This window comes from Anopheles arabiensis, chromosome 3 (assembly GCF_016920715.1).
Source record: "Anopheles arabiensis isolate DONGOLA chromosome 3, AaraD3, whole genome shotgun sequence".
NCBI classification, from domain to species: domain Eukaryota; kingdom Metazoa; phylum Arthropoda; class Insecta; order Diptera; family Culicidae; genus Anopheles; species Anopheles arabiensis.
This window is the reverse complement of record NC_053518.1, coordinates 70,712,360-70,726,214: the sequence shown is the minus strand read 5'-3', so window position 1 is coordinate 70,726,214 and position 13,855 is coordinate 70,712,360. Positions and strand designations below refer to the sequence as shown.

The window sequence follows — 13,855 nt, the reverse complement described above, 5'->3', positions numbered from 1 at the left end:
TTAAGATCGACAGTATTGTATAAAGAGCTATATGCATTAACCATTAGAAGTAAAGGGTCTTTGGAGCCAAATTCCATCGTCCGTGCTAAATAGAGCTCGTAGCCTTAAACACCTGCTAGGGGCCTGAAAATGAACGGGCCTGAATTTATCATTATGGTATTCTTATTACTATGTTTATTATACATATTTCCTTACTTCTGAAACGCAATTGCTATCCATTTATGGTGAATAATTGTCTCTTATTATTAATCCTGAGAATTACTTATACAATCGCTTCCTTAGCAAAGCAAATATTCAGGCGTAAATTCCATTCCTAGACACTAAAGTAAGGCTAATAACTGTTACAGTCGTTCCCTGATTTACGCGAATTCTAGTTATGCGAATTTTTGACAGTTCAGATGGCAAATCAGTACAATTTTCTCTTTCAATTGTCAAATGACAAATAATCTGCATTTTTTTTCTTCAAAAGTTTTAATTAATCAAAAAGACAGAAATTACCTGATTTTATATACCAATTGCATTAAATAGGTACTAAATTACATAAATAAACTAAATTCAATTCAAAATCATTATTCATTGAGTATATTTTGGCAGTGAAACGCGATATACGACTTACGTGAAAATCCGAGTTACACGAATGTCTCTGGAACGCATAATTTGCGTAACTCGGAGAAAGACTGAAAGAATTCTTATAAATGAGGCTAAATTACTTCTTCGTGCGATTGATATGTAATGCAAAATTTAACTTCCTTTCATTACTTTTTTGCTCATTTCAATAATGTTTGATCAAATCAAGTCTTAAATTTCGTGCTGTTTAACAGGTCTTTTTTAAATTCAAATTAAAAGCATAATTCGTAGTAATATAAAACGAAACGATTCTTATTTTTACACTCCACAAAAATGACAACTAAACTTTAGCTATATTTCATAGTGAGTCAATGAAAGCATGAAAAAAGTTTTTTTTAATGTGATCTACTATTTATAATCAAACTATTTACTCATGCCAATTTCTACTCGAATCCCTGTTAAATGCGCTAATATTACCAGCAATACTAATGATCATCGCGTAACACAGACAAACTGCAGTTCGCCATCCCGCCAATATCGTAACCAGCTGTCTTCCGCTGCTTTCTCACGTCACCGGCTTGTCATGGCTCCCCCACCATCACAACCCCACAGTTAAGTAGCTCAAGTTCAGCCCACTTTCACCCAAGAGCCATCAAGCGGAAGCGGAGACGCAGAGCAAAAGAAGAAAGAGGAAGCGTGCGGTTGCAAATTTCTTCCACCAGAGGTTACTGCCGATTCGCCGAGAGACACGCGTGAATTTTTATAGTGGATTTCGCAATCACCGGGCGGATAGTTAGCACCAATGCACCAAAACAGACACCACATCAGCTATGAACGGACGACGCGGCCTCCACCATTCAGCGATCTTGTTCTGCGTTTGATGATGATGGGGCGAAAAGATTGCTTGCACTGCATCCACGGTGGAGGTCGTGGTGGCTCCCCAATTCCGTACGGTTAATTTACAATCCACTGTCAAGCGCGGACGCGAACACTATCACCGCCCAGGACCGGGCCGGATTCTCAGAGGTAAGTGAGTGCCAACTATCACAGGAAGGGGACAGTGGATTCTACTTCTAAACGGCGACCGAATTAATGTCCCTCTGCTGCCTGGTGCATCCGAAGAAGAAGAATAGATAAACCAGCAAACTACATCGCCGTGCCAGAATGGCGGTGTGACAGGTCGGATGACGTGTTTTCACTGTGCAAAACACTCAACAAGAGGAGAAAAACAAAACCTCCCCAAAATAAAGATAATTTTCACACGACGGCTCCGCACATGGGGAACAATGATTTTCAGACAGAACTTGGCAGCGCACCAACATGCCGAACGGACGATTGTTTCTTTTGAAGGCGTCCGTTCATTCTAGGTGTCGCTAAACAGGCGCAGGCAAAGGTATTGTGTTTCCTCAACCTCAGCCAGCCAGCTAGCTAGCCAGCCAGTTGGCGCGATCGGCTCTGTGGCGCACTTGCGTCCGATGGGGTCCGGCTGAGGTGTCGGCTCATTTGTTCAAGCCGGTTAGACATCCAAATGGGACTGGGAATGGGTTTTTGGGTTGAAGGTGATGTGGTTGTTTTTATTACGGAGGTTTGTTTTCTCATCCTCAAAGTCGGTTAAGAGCACGATATCAAAATCAAGGAAATGCATGCATCGTAGGTTGTATAAGGGAAGCCCTAAACGGTTCTTCAAAATCCAATTATTCTTTCGCTGGTTGATGCAGTGTTCCTGTTGACAATGGACAGTGAACTTGAAGCTGAAATTGATAAAAAAAACTCAATAAAGGATAAAAAACCCAATTTAGTTTAATGATTTTTAAATGAGTTTATTACATTTATTCAGCCCGTGTGTTTATGTAGAGTTGTTTGTCTCGATTAATATTCAGCTAACTACAAAAAGGTGGTTTGCCATCACAAGCTGAGAAGAAAGGTGGTGTGGGTGTTTTATGTGTGTGTCTGTGTCTGTTACAGGTATGGGATTACACAGATTTCAATGCTCAATGCTATCAACTTAACAGAGACCACTTGCTGCTGCCGAACGATTGCTGTCACCCATTTTTAACCCTACCATTACGCTAAACTGGGCGTACTAGAACGCATCCACCGCACATTTCGAAATTGTGATGGAATATCTGTCCAATTGATACTCAACAAAGAATCGCAAAAGGGAGAGAGAAAAACACAAATTAAATTAACAATCATACTACAAAACGTTCATCATCATCTTGAGAGTGAAGAAAATCTAGCGTCTGTGGGTGCATCGCTCGCTCTCGTTCTCTTTATACATAATTGGGGTGCAGGAGATGACTAAGACTAACTCTGTCTGGTAACTTATCGTTTCGGATCGTAGGACGCACAGTTCACCTACTTAAACACAACCAGTTCACCTCATCAGTTTCATAATTTATCTTCGGTTTCATTGTTTCTAGTTTTCACCCCTTGATTCACCGCTTTTATTCTGTTCCCGTTTTGATACAAGCGCACCAAGAACTCTCAAGCACACAGTGACCAGTGGGTGCGATTGCGGGGCCTCTTAGGCCATGCCGATTCGCTTCCGCTTTCACTTTCACACCTGCACGCGTTTTCATTTTTCAAGACATTTAAATATTCACTCCACTTATCGATTGGGTTCAGTACGATCGCTTCAGTATCGGTTATTTTAGCTCTTGCCGGTGGTCTCATTTTCGTCGCTCCCCTTCGTTCGCTCGCTGGGTCGCGCGCAATCGGGATAATTCGATCACCCAATATTCTAATCACGCGTTCGGTTAACACAGAACAATGTCAGACACTTGCCTATTCGACTTCCTAGCTCGACGTTATTACGGGGTTTTAAGTTCTTAGGTTTTCGATACGCACATTGGTAACAATAGTTCGATAAGTAGAGGTTGTGTGCTCGTTTGCCTTTCTTTTTTTGGGATATGTGTATGTGTGTGGTTTATTATTTACATAACTGGTTCATTCTGTCTAGCATTTGTGAGGAAAATGATGGAAGGTGGTGTGGTTGTGAAAGTTTATAAAATGATGTCTTTTGGTTTAGTTCGGGAAAGTACTAGATGCGGAGTAATTAAAATAAGTTAGGTAAAAGAGGAAAAACAATGAATGAATAAGAACAAGAAAAGGTAGAAAGAAACAGTAAGCGAACTAGAAAGTAAAAGAAGATTCGTGATAAACGATTAGAGAGAGTATTTTAGTGCAACAATATTTTAGTTAGTTTTGAAAATGAAAAGATGACAGGAAAAAAATGTAGATTTCAGGTTAATGTCAATTTCAGAATAAAAAGAAGTAAAAAATCAACCAAAAACATTTGAAATAGAGTAGTTGAATGAAAAAAGTCTGAACAATAAGATAATAGAATGAAACAACAAATAAAAGAATGAAAAGTAGAAAAAGAAACAAAGAAATAGTGTAAACGATTGTTGGAAGAGAAAAGGAAAAGATGAATATGTGCAGGTATGTGCAAAGAGAAAATCAAATATTGTATGAAACATCTGCAAAGATGCAACAACAGAAATAGATAAAGCGGAATGAAGAGAAATATCAAATAAGAAAAAAATACTAGAAGAATAACAGGAACATCAGTCTTAAGGGTGGAAACATTAATCTGTAGCTTATAACGTGTTACAAGTACACCAGAAACCGTAATTGGAGATGAAGATACAGGAAGAAAAAGAAAGAAAAGGAAGTAGAACAGTGTTTTAGTTTAATTTTGTAAAAAAGTAGTTTGTATTTTAACCGTTTTCTTAACAGACGTATCTGCCCTGACTCTGGATGAACGCAAACGAACGAATAGAGCACACTACACTACATACAGCTTAACCATCAAACTAAAGATGAACAAATTTACAAAAAAAAGAAAACGAAAGAAAACATTTCCATCAAGTCTTATCTACAACCAGCCGTACCAAAGAGGTGTTTGTGTGTATGTTTCTTGTGAATCTTTGTGCAGAAAGTAGTACTTAAGTAGGTATTGTGTCGAACGATTTGTTTCATCGGTCGCTGTACGTCACTAGAGAGAGAGAGAGATAGATATATATAACTGTATGTATGCTACATTCGTCCCTGTTCCCCTGTCCACCCAATTGCTTCACGCAATGCACTCAGCGAGTGCATCCTCTTCTATACACAACAAAAAAAACGGCAATAATTATAATAACATTAATAACGTCGCAGTAGCAAATAAACACGAATATCTTAAACGCTATGTACAGGTATTTAAGTTCCTTTCGAATTGCTTCACGTTCACTGCTCTAGCTGTCACAAGAGTGTATGTGTGTTTGTGTGTGTTTGTGCTATTGTTTTTCGGTTAGTAGCTGCCTGCGGCCGAATCGAATTCGATTTTGTCCCACCCTCCGAACATTCGCTTCCCCATTTTCGCCTTCCTTACATTTGCGCCGTCTGTGTCTTCGTTTGACTCCATTCTTCGTCCCGGTTTGGTGCGAAAGAATATCCTGCGAGTCTAACTTGTCTTTGGTTCGTGTGTGTTTGTGTGTATTATGTGTACAAAACGCAACGTAGAATGGACAATGGGTAGCTAATAAAGGGGACATCTCCGACCGTACCGTACTGGACTGCTGCTGCTGCTGTGGGCTGTTTGGGAGGAAAAGTGAGATGCAACCCAGGATGCAACGGAGCAGTCCCCGGCTCTGGACCGACCAACAAAAAGCAGTGGACAACGATTCCCCGCAACGCTTCACCCAAAAGCGCACCAAATCACATGTGGTCGCCCATGTTGGACAGGTTCAGCGCGCTGCGACAGATCTGGTTGATCTCCGGGTTGCTGTGGTTCATCAGGTGCATGTACAGCTGCTTGTACAGCGCGATCTCGTTGTTCTTCTCCTCGATCTTGCGTATCAGCACGTCCTTCTCCTTCAGCAGCGTCTTCACCTTTTCCTCGACCTCGCGCGACCGCACCTTCGCCTTTTCGCGCGACTTCCGCACCGCGATGTTGTTCCGCTCGCGCCGCCTCCGGTACTCGTCCGTGCCCTTGTCCACCACCTTTTGCTGCGTTTTGCGCCCCACGTGCGGCAGCATCTTGCTGTGCTTGGTCAGGTTGGCGAGATGGGCGGCGCCGGACAGATGCGGTAGCGCCTGGTGGTGCAGCACGGTCGCGGGCGTTAGGCTGGAGAAACTGTTACCGTTGCCGTTGGTGACGTAGCTGGGGGTGGTGCCGCCGCCCCCGGACGCACCGAGAGCCCCGGGGACACCATTGGGTGTTGCCGCGCCACCGCCCCCGGCCCCCGGCAGCCCCGGGTACCCGTTGATGGTGCCCATAAACTGGGCGCCCCCGGAGGCACCGTTCGCGAGCAGCTGTCGGCGGTACTCGTTCGGGTCGACGGGCTCCTCCTTGATGTTGGCCGAGTCGGCGGACGAGCCGACGGAGCTGTTCTCGTCGCTCGAGGTGCTGCCGTACGCGGCGCCCGTATGCACCGGCTGGGGCATGTAGGCGAGCGAGCGCTGGTAGCTGTTGCCACCGTTCGAGTGCTGCGAGAGCCGGGCCTGCTGGAGCTGGAGCGCCTTGGCGGCGGCCGTCTGGACGAGCGGGTTCGCCATCGTACCGTTGGTGCTGCCGACCGTCACCATCTCGGTGAAGATGCCGAGCGCTTCCGGGTCGCGGAACTGGTCGTCGATCAGGTGCTGCAGATCGAGCGAGATCTCCTGGGACGTGAGCTCGTCCAGCTCGGACTGGGAGTACTGGATTTGCTGCAGCATCTGCTTGGACAGGAGGTTACCGTTGGAGAGCAGCCCGCCGGACGCACCGTTGGTGGCGGCGTGCTGACCGAGCTGCACCTGCTGCTGGGGCTGAACCTGCTGCTGCTGCTGCTGTTGGACCTGCTGCTGCTGGACCTGCTGCTGCTGGACCTGCTGGTGCTGCTGTTGCTGCTGCTGCTGCTTCATCGCCAGCGTGTTCTGATTAATCGCGGTCGGTGAGTTGTTGTTGTTGTTGGTCGGCGAGGCCCCGTTGGCCGTGCCGTTCGCACCGTTCACGCTATTGTTCGCGGCCATCGTTAGCTTCTTGATATCACTGCGCACTTGGATTTGATTCGTATCGTACATTTGCGGCGATTCCATATTTTTGGCCCACTATTCACTCGCTCGTGCCAAGGGGTGGATACATAAAGAGGTGAGGCGAGGAGTACACAAATTCACTAACAAGCACGACACTTCACTGCTTTCCATTCACACCAACGCCACTAAATTGCACACTGGATTATGTTTCAATCTCTCTTCCATCAGCAATTGCACCTCAAACCCTTCTCCAAAACACTACAGACATTGCACGATAATTTTCTTTTCACTTTTCCATGCTTGGTACACCACTTGTCACCAATCAAAACGGTTTCATTTGTTGTAGATCCAGAAGTAGAAATAATCCATGATTTATTCAACTGTTCGCTGCGTTCGGCATCACCGCTGGCTGTTTTGCTGTGACAGGTAACAGCAGGGAACATACACACCACGAGCGCGGGCTACCTCGGGGGTTAGCGCTTGTTTTGCCCCGGTCGGCCGGCTTTTTTTTTGCGAAAGATGTTGGTGGACGGTACACTTTCTTAAGACTGAAGTCTTAAGACTATGATGCAACTTGTTATATATTAACACACTGCTTCTTTCGCTTGCGCGCGCGTGTGTGTGTGTGTGTATGTTTGCGCGAGTGCGCTTGCCTGCTCACACACTCACTCACTCTCACTAGCGCTCTCACTTTCGCTGTGCGCGCTCTCTCTCTTTCTTCTCTCTTTCTCGCGCTCTTGATGACTTTCCCGCTTAGTAGCCAGTGCGGACGGTCGGGCGCAGTAGTGGTGGTAGTAGGTAACACTAACAGTAGGGGCTAGTGGTGGTGGTGGTGACCCCACTCCGTTTTGGGGTGGACAGGGATGCACCAGTGTGTCCCGGTTTCGATCTCACCCCCTTCTTGGGGTGATTTACTACACGCTATCTCGGCACCGCACGATCGCACCCGATCTCTGGCACGATCTGCTGCTGCTGCTGCTGCGTGGGCTCTCCCGGAATCACGAAAGCGACGGGGCCGGGGTGGGGAGAAGATCTGCACAGTGAGGTTTGCCGTGATGCCGTGTCCCAAAACTGTGCCCAGCCGTGGGGAGCGAAACGTGTGTGCGCGCGCGCGTGTACGATCGGTTGCGCTGTTTGAACGAGAGTGAGCCAACCGCTGCGGTGTAGCAACACGACTATCAAGCGCCAACCGCTCGGGTCCGCTCGGTTGAGACGCGACTTGAAATTCGCTCACACACGCACCCCAAAAAGCTCTCGCTCTCTCTCTTTCTCTATGTCTCGTTAGTATCGGGCTTACCCTTTTCTGGGAACGGAGTGGTGCGCTAATCTTGAACCGTGAGCTGCCCAATGCGTGGTGGGAAAATGAGAAATGGTCCAGCGTCCTCAGCATAGTTGGAGCGAGCGGTGGGCAAAATTGTGTTTGTGAAATATAAGGCATCTTTTTTATGGAGGAGTTTAAATTATAAACTTATAGGGAGAGTAATATAGAGGTTATTTGAGCTACAAATATTATAGACGACTGATATGAAATATGGGTACAGGCAGGCCTTGACCGACATCGGTTGTTGAGCCAAAGAAGAAAGAAGAAGAAGATAAGAAATATTGTGCTAATTTAATACAAAACATTAAGCAGAGCTCCCAGTTAACGATAACACAAAACATAGTATTTATATTATTGTTAAATTGAGGTTCTTCATTGATCATACATACATAAAGTATTAAAAAACATTTTGACATTTCTTATGACACATTTCAAACAACTTCCCATAGTGTAATGGCGACGCCTGGTCACTCTCACTCTTGCCGGTCGTTCAGATAACGGTAGCCAACACCAGTATCCATTTTCTCACACACACCCTCTCCTCTTTTCTCTTCACCCTTACCTTGTGCTTAGAAATTACCATTCGGTTCCAAAAGTCAACCTGTACTACCACGACGTCATCGATTCGGTTTGGTGTGTTCGTCATTTGATGCAGTTTCTCTCTTCGTGTATGCATATAGCACATTACCACGCCGTGGAAACCCTTTCATAGTGGTATGATATAATCAAGCATTGTGGGGGATTGGGAGGTGGTTTGTAGGGAGGTCATAAAAGAAATGTGTTGTGCTGTTTGTGTGGCCCGTTTGGGCCTACGTTTTGGCGCCAGTTTTCTTACACTGCGCTACGCAGGGAGATTTCACTTTCGTTCTTGTAGCGTTTCTTGTAGGCTTTGTACAAACTTTTGGTTTTCTTTTTACATATCTTAATTCTGTTAAAAAAAAAAAATCTTTGGACGCAAAAAATCGCCTGGAGCATGTTTACACTTTCTGCCACATTCCCACCCATTCAGTGCAAATAAAGAATGGAAAAAAAAAACGCAATTCCAAAAAGTATGTACCGTTTCGTTTAGTCATCGTACGGGAGGTGGCAGTTTGGAGCAAAACCGAATTCTGTTTGCCGTAGCATATCTTGCTGCACCTTAATTTGCACGATGATTGCTTATCGCGGGTCGCCCGGCGATCGACCATTTGCGATCAGGTTTGCATGTGAGCATTGTTCGGCTTCCCCCTCTCCAGTCTCAGGGTTTCTTAAAAAAAAAAAAAACCGGGTACAAAAAAAAAACGCTCTAGGTAGTTGTGAGTGTGATAGATTGAGAAAAACCTGCAGAAACAGGGCACGGAGCAGGTGGGCCTACAGGTAACAATGCACAACAACACACACACGCGTTCCAATCATTCATTGATTAGCGTGGCTGGTACGCGCTTTTTTTGTCGGTCACGTCACCGATACGCGAACCGTCATAAAAACAAGTGACTCACGGCCAAAAACAATACGTAATGATTTGCTATCGCGAGGTTTATCGCATGACTCGTACCGGTAAGCATCTCCCCCCTTGTCAGGTACCGATGCGAATCAGCTCTTATCACCGGAACTAAGTACGTCATTGACGTGTGCAAAAGGCAAGATGGTGATGGTGGGAGCAGTTTGCACCAAGGGGGGCTGATTAAATACTTCGACACCAGCAGGTAGATGGTCAGGATTTGTCTATCATTTAAGACGCGTTTTTTGTTTGTTATCGAGGCCGAGTCTTCACCGTTGTTCCGGTAATAATGTGGCGCATCCGGTCCGGCCTACGGAAGAAGGAGTTTGTAAGCTTGCAGGGATGGCGTTGACGTCACGTGAGAGAAGATTCATGTGAAATTCGTGGTATCTTTGGCACGATTCATTCTTGCTAAAATGTTTTGTTTTGAGTGGCTGTTTTTTCCTTATTGTTTCTTGTCGTGTGTGTGGGAAGTGTCATATGATAAGGAAGCACGTGCGTTCTTGGCAGATAATGAGAAAAGGTCTTTGCTTTTGTGGGTAGTGTTGAACAGAGAGCTATGTCATGAACGTCTCTCAGTAGATTGAGAGCTCAAGGTTTCGAAGAATTGAAGATCAGTATAACAAAATCCAAACTTTTGAGAAAAAATTGCAGCCTATAAGAGACCACCGTGTGTTGTTGGAATCAAAACAATATTCAAATATCAGGGCTTACAGATCACATAAGCCTCAACATGATTCTATTTCAAAGAGCAAATCATAGATATCATATAAGATCTTGGAGAACCACACTGATTCCATTTCTTTATGTTGTACAAATTTGCACCTAGGGATTTTGATGTCCACAGGAACTTGAAAGATCATGATGTTGATCAATAATAAAAGGGGAGATTCAATAACTAAAGCCCAAGAAGAGTTTAAGAAGTCACTAAAAACACATAGGTTGTCGATCGGATAGATAGATAGGATAGGAGATAGTAAAGACAAGCCATTGCAGATGTATTGATCTCTCGTCCTATGTATGATAACATTTTTGTAACGTTCTCATTTAAATGATCTACATTGTCTTACAAGCATGCTTACAACAATCGTGTAAAAAAGCTCCCGCAATTTACAAACCGGCCCATGCCTGTTATGTTTTTTTTCTTTGTATACTTATTGGGACGACCCACCCCGAAACCCGTTATGATCAGTACTGTGCGAACGAGGCGCGATGCATTAGCACGATCGCGGACACAACAAACTGGTTTGCTACCTCACCTCACGAAAGCCCACCATCACCAGCAGCACGGCCGAAGAAAACGAAAGTCGTGAAGAAAGCCGTGGAGCGAAAGACGGCCCCAATGGCTCAGCAATGAAAATCACGGGGGCTCCGGGGAATGTGTGTGAGTGTGTATGATGAAATGGGGCCATTTCTTTTTCAAGGTTGGACTCACGGCATGATGCGATGCTGGGCAACCCGCACCTCTGGGCACACCTGAGCGAGCTCCCAAAGCCAGCGCCGTTTCGCTGTTTTCACTTTCGTTTCTTTCGCTGCACAGCTCCGATTTTCTCGCCCCTGTGAGTGTGTGATAATATCGGCAAGACGGGCAAAACTCATCTCACGGTGCTCGATGCGGCATCATTCAATCGACCACGGCTAAGACGAGGGAACCGATGGGGAACAAAGGGGTAAAAAGCCATCCCCGCCTTCCCCCGTGCAGCATATTTTCACGCCGGATCTGGGTCAATCTTTATATAATTGTTATAACCTGTTGATTCGCGCCAGCCAGCCAGACCAGCAGATGGGGCAGATGAGCAGCAACAGAGCGCGTGTAGAGTCTGGTGGCGCTTTGGCGGTGTGCGCGAATCGGGTTGGAAGTTTAGAGCGCGTTACGTGATTCATGTCCTGTTTATTTTTGATTTCTCTTTCAGCATTCGCTTCCATCGCAATCGAGAGACAGAGGCAGATACTGCCCCAACGAGGAGAGCGAGAAAGAGCGCTGTAAGAGTAAATAAACTATCATGGTCAGTGTGTCACAGTGTGCGGATGTGCGCAGTGGAATGGCGGAAAACCGGGATATTGATATTCGCCTTTTTCGCTTCCTCGTAACGTATTCGGAGACATTCGATCCTTTTTCGGGGACGTTGTTCGACGGTGGTGTTGGGTTTGAATGTCAGAGATAGGCTTTGGCGGCTGGGCGGGTCCGTTTTTGTTTGGATGGGAATACCCATAATGGAGGAAAAAACCTGATCGTGACTTCCAAGTTTTGTAAATGAAACGAGCTATATTATTGATTATTGTGCCTTTATGATTCAATTTTGGAGGTTTGTTTTGTCCCCATTTCCAGCTGTGCCATGGGTTTATAATCGCTCTATTCTTAAAGAAAAAACTAGTTCATTGGAATATTTGTCTATTAACTAGAAATACTTTAAAATATGATCTAAATAACAAACTATTCAACCAGGGGAATAACAGTCAATTACTCTCAAGTGCTGCTACTTAACCAGGCGAGGGGGCTACCGACCCGGATTGGCTTCCAATCCAATCGGTAACGGCAACAACTCATCATCATCGTCAGTCTACCGGAGGGTGCAGGACGCAGTTCAATTTAATAATGATTACCCACGAGAGTGGACCACGAGCACCTTGACTATCGGGTAAGTAGCAACGCGTGTCAGCAAAGAAATAGCATTTCTACCTTTCCGAACGTCTCGTCAGTGGGTTTGGAGTACATTAAACAAATTATTTCTGACACCGGATTTAGAGGGTGAGAGTGTCAATTGGTTGGAGCTAGATAGTGGTTTGGAAGGATTCAACCATTATTCAACACTTCTTAATAGTGTTGTAGGGTGATTGGGGTTGATAGTTTTTTTTTTCACGTGCAGGTGGGTCAGATACTAGGAATTGTTAATGAAATAGAAATCAAGACCCTTTATTGGGCGTTTCTGTTCGATATGCTTACCATTAGCGGGTCACACACAAATGGCCTTTTAATGAGCTACATTCGTAAATTTGGATGGGGGGCATTGAAGGAGGTTGTCATTTTCTAAGACAGACTGATATTGTTTGACTGTTGTCTGTGCCTCGAATTGCTCAATCGAATGAAGTTATTAGGGATAAATCGTTCCGGTAGAGATACATAAAACCACATTTTCAATGTTTTATACTCAAAGATATTACCTAAGACATCAAGATATCTAGATCTTCCTCCAATAAATCTCTTCAAATCGAAACCAAACCCTCATCTTAGAATACTTTCCAACCAGTACGATCGTTTGCTATCAAATTCCTTTACCCTCTTCGCTTGTGCCTTTCACTCTTGATTGGCACTCTCGCGGTACCACGATCATCATCCATCGTAGCTTCGTAGCGATCTAACTTTCGTCGATCACGTTTTCGGAATTGTTGTGGCCGCAGAGATGTCATATCGATTGAAAGACGCGAACCCAAACATCACGCCATTGGAACGTATTTTTAACGTGCATTTGACTGGGGAACAAACAGGAACGGGGGGAGAACGTCGTCAAGGGCTAAACAGGGCTCACATAGAGCGGTGTGAAACACTTGAATTGATTGTATCGCCAAAGGGATACGATCGCGTGATACGACGATGCGACGACCGGTTGCGTCACAGTCACAACTTCAAGCGCGTCGATCACGCGGCACAGTTCAAGGAAGGGCAAGCGATGCGGGTTTTGACGACAGTCGTAGAAAAGAAAAGAATTCTCTTTTAGTGAGAATTTCGAAATATTTAAATGTTCATAACATAATTTGCATGACTGGTCCTGTCAACTTCAAAAGCAAGGGCTGTAAGACTAAAGCAAATCAAGCAAACTGCACCCAGCGCCGATCGCCGATATCGGTGTGCGTCGATAAGCGACCTGTGCCGGCGACCCATTCGCAGGAAATGATTTTACTTATCAAATAAACCGCTAAGCACCGACACACCGGACTCAATCGGACCGTTGGCGCCTTTCACACTCTGAAAGAAAGAGTCCAGACACACGCAAGGTAGGGTTGATAACGATGTTTTCCCGCCGATCATCAACTGTGCAAAGCCAGAGCACTTTAAGCTACACTTTACACGTGCACACCTCTGCTTTTCGTGCGTTCAGCAACGGACGGTAAGGGCAGCTGATGTAATTCGGCAGCAAAACAAACATTCGAGACTTCGTGATGGGGAGATTTAGAAAGCATGGGAAAACTACTCATTAAATTCGCCGTCGTACGCCGTGTGGGTCAAAGCGATCGGGGTACAATCGCGAGGAATTAAATCCCCTTCAATCGGTATCGATTTGATGGGATACGGAGTATCTTCCTCCTTCTGCTTTTATCGCAAAGTGTGTGTGCATTTGTTTTCCGCACCGGGTCCGGGTGGTACGGTGTGCGGGTTAAAAATAAAAGTTTATAGAGAGTGAATAAAGCACAAAGAAAGAAGGGAATTTTTCTGTCAAAGGTTGTGGAAAGGAATCACTAGTGAGTAAACAGTGCCAATCGAACATGCC

At 45.2% G+C, this 13,855-nt stretch overlaps 1 protein-coding gene across 1 annotated transcript; it reads right to left on the bottom strand.

The window, feature by feature from the left end:
• Window positions 1-2,361: 2,361 nt before the first annotated feature.
• On the bottom strand, window positions 2,362-6,732 carry LOC120903060 (CCAAT/enhancer-binding protein). Its single transcript, XM_040312257.1, has one exon. It carries the CDS (start codon window positions 6,628-6,630, stop codon window positions 5,272-5,274), a length of 1,359 nt encoding a protein of 452 aa, XP_040168191.1. The 5' UTR covers window positions 6,631-6,732; the 3' UTR covers window positions 2,362-5,271.
• Window positions 6,733-13,855: the final 7,123 nt, after the last annotated feature.

Coding starts and splice junctions, on each gene's coding strand:
- LOC120903060 (XM_040312257.1), bottom strand. CDS start 6,630: ATGGAATCGCCGCAAATGTACGATACGAATCAAATCCAAGTGCGCAGT.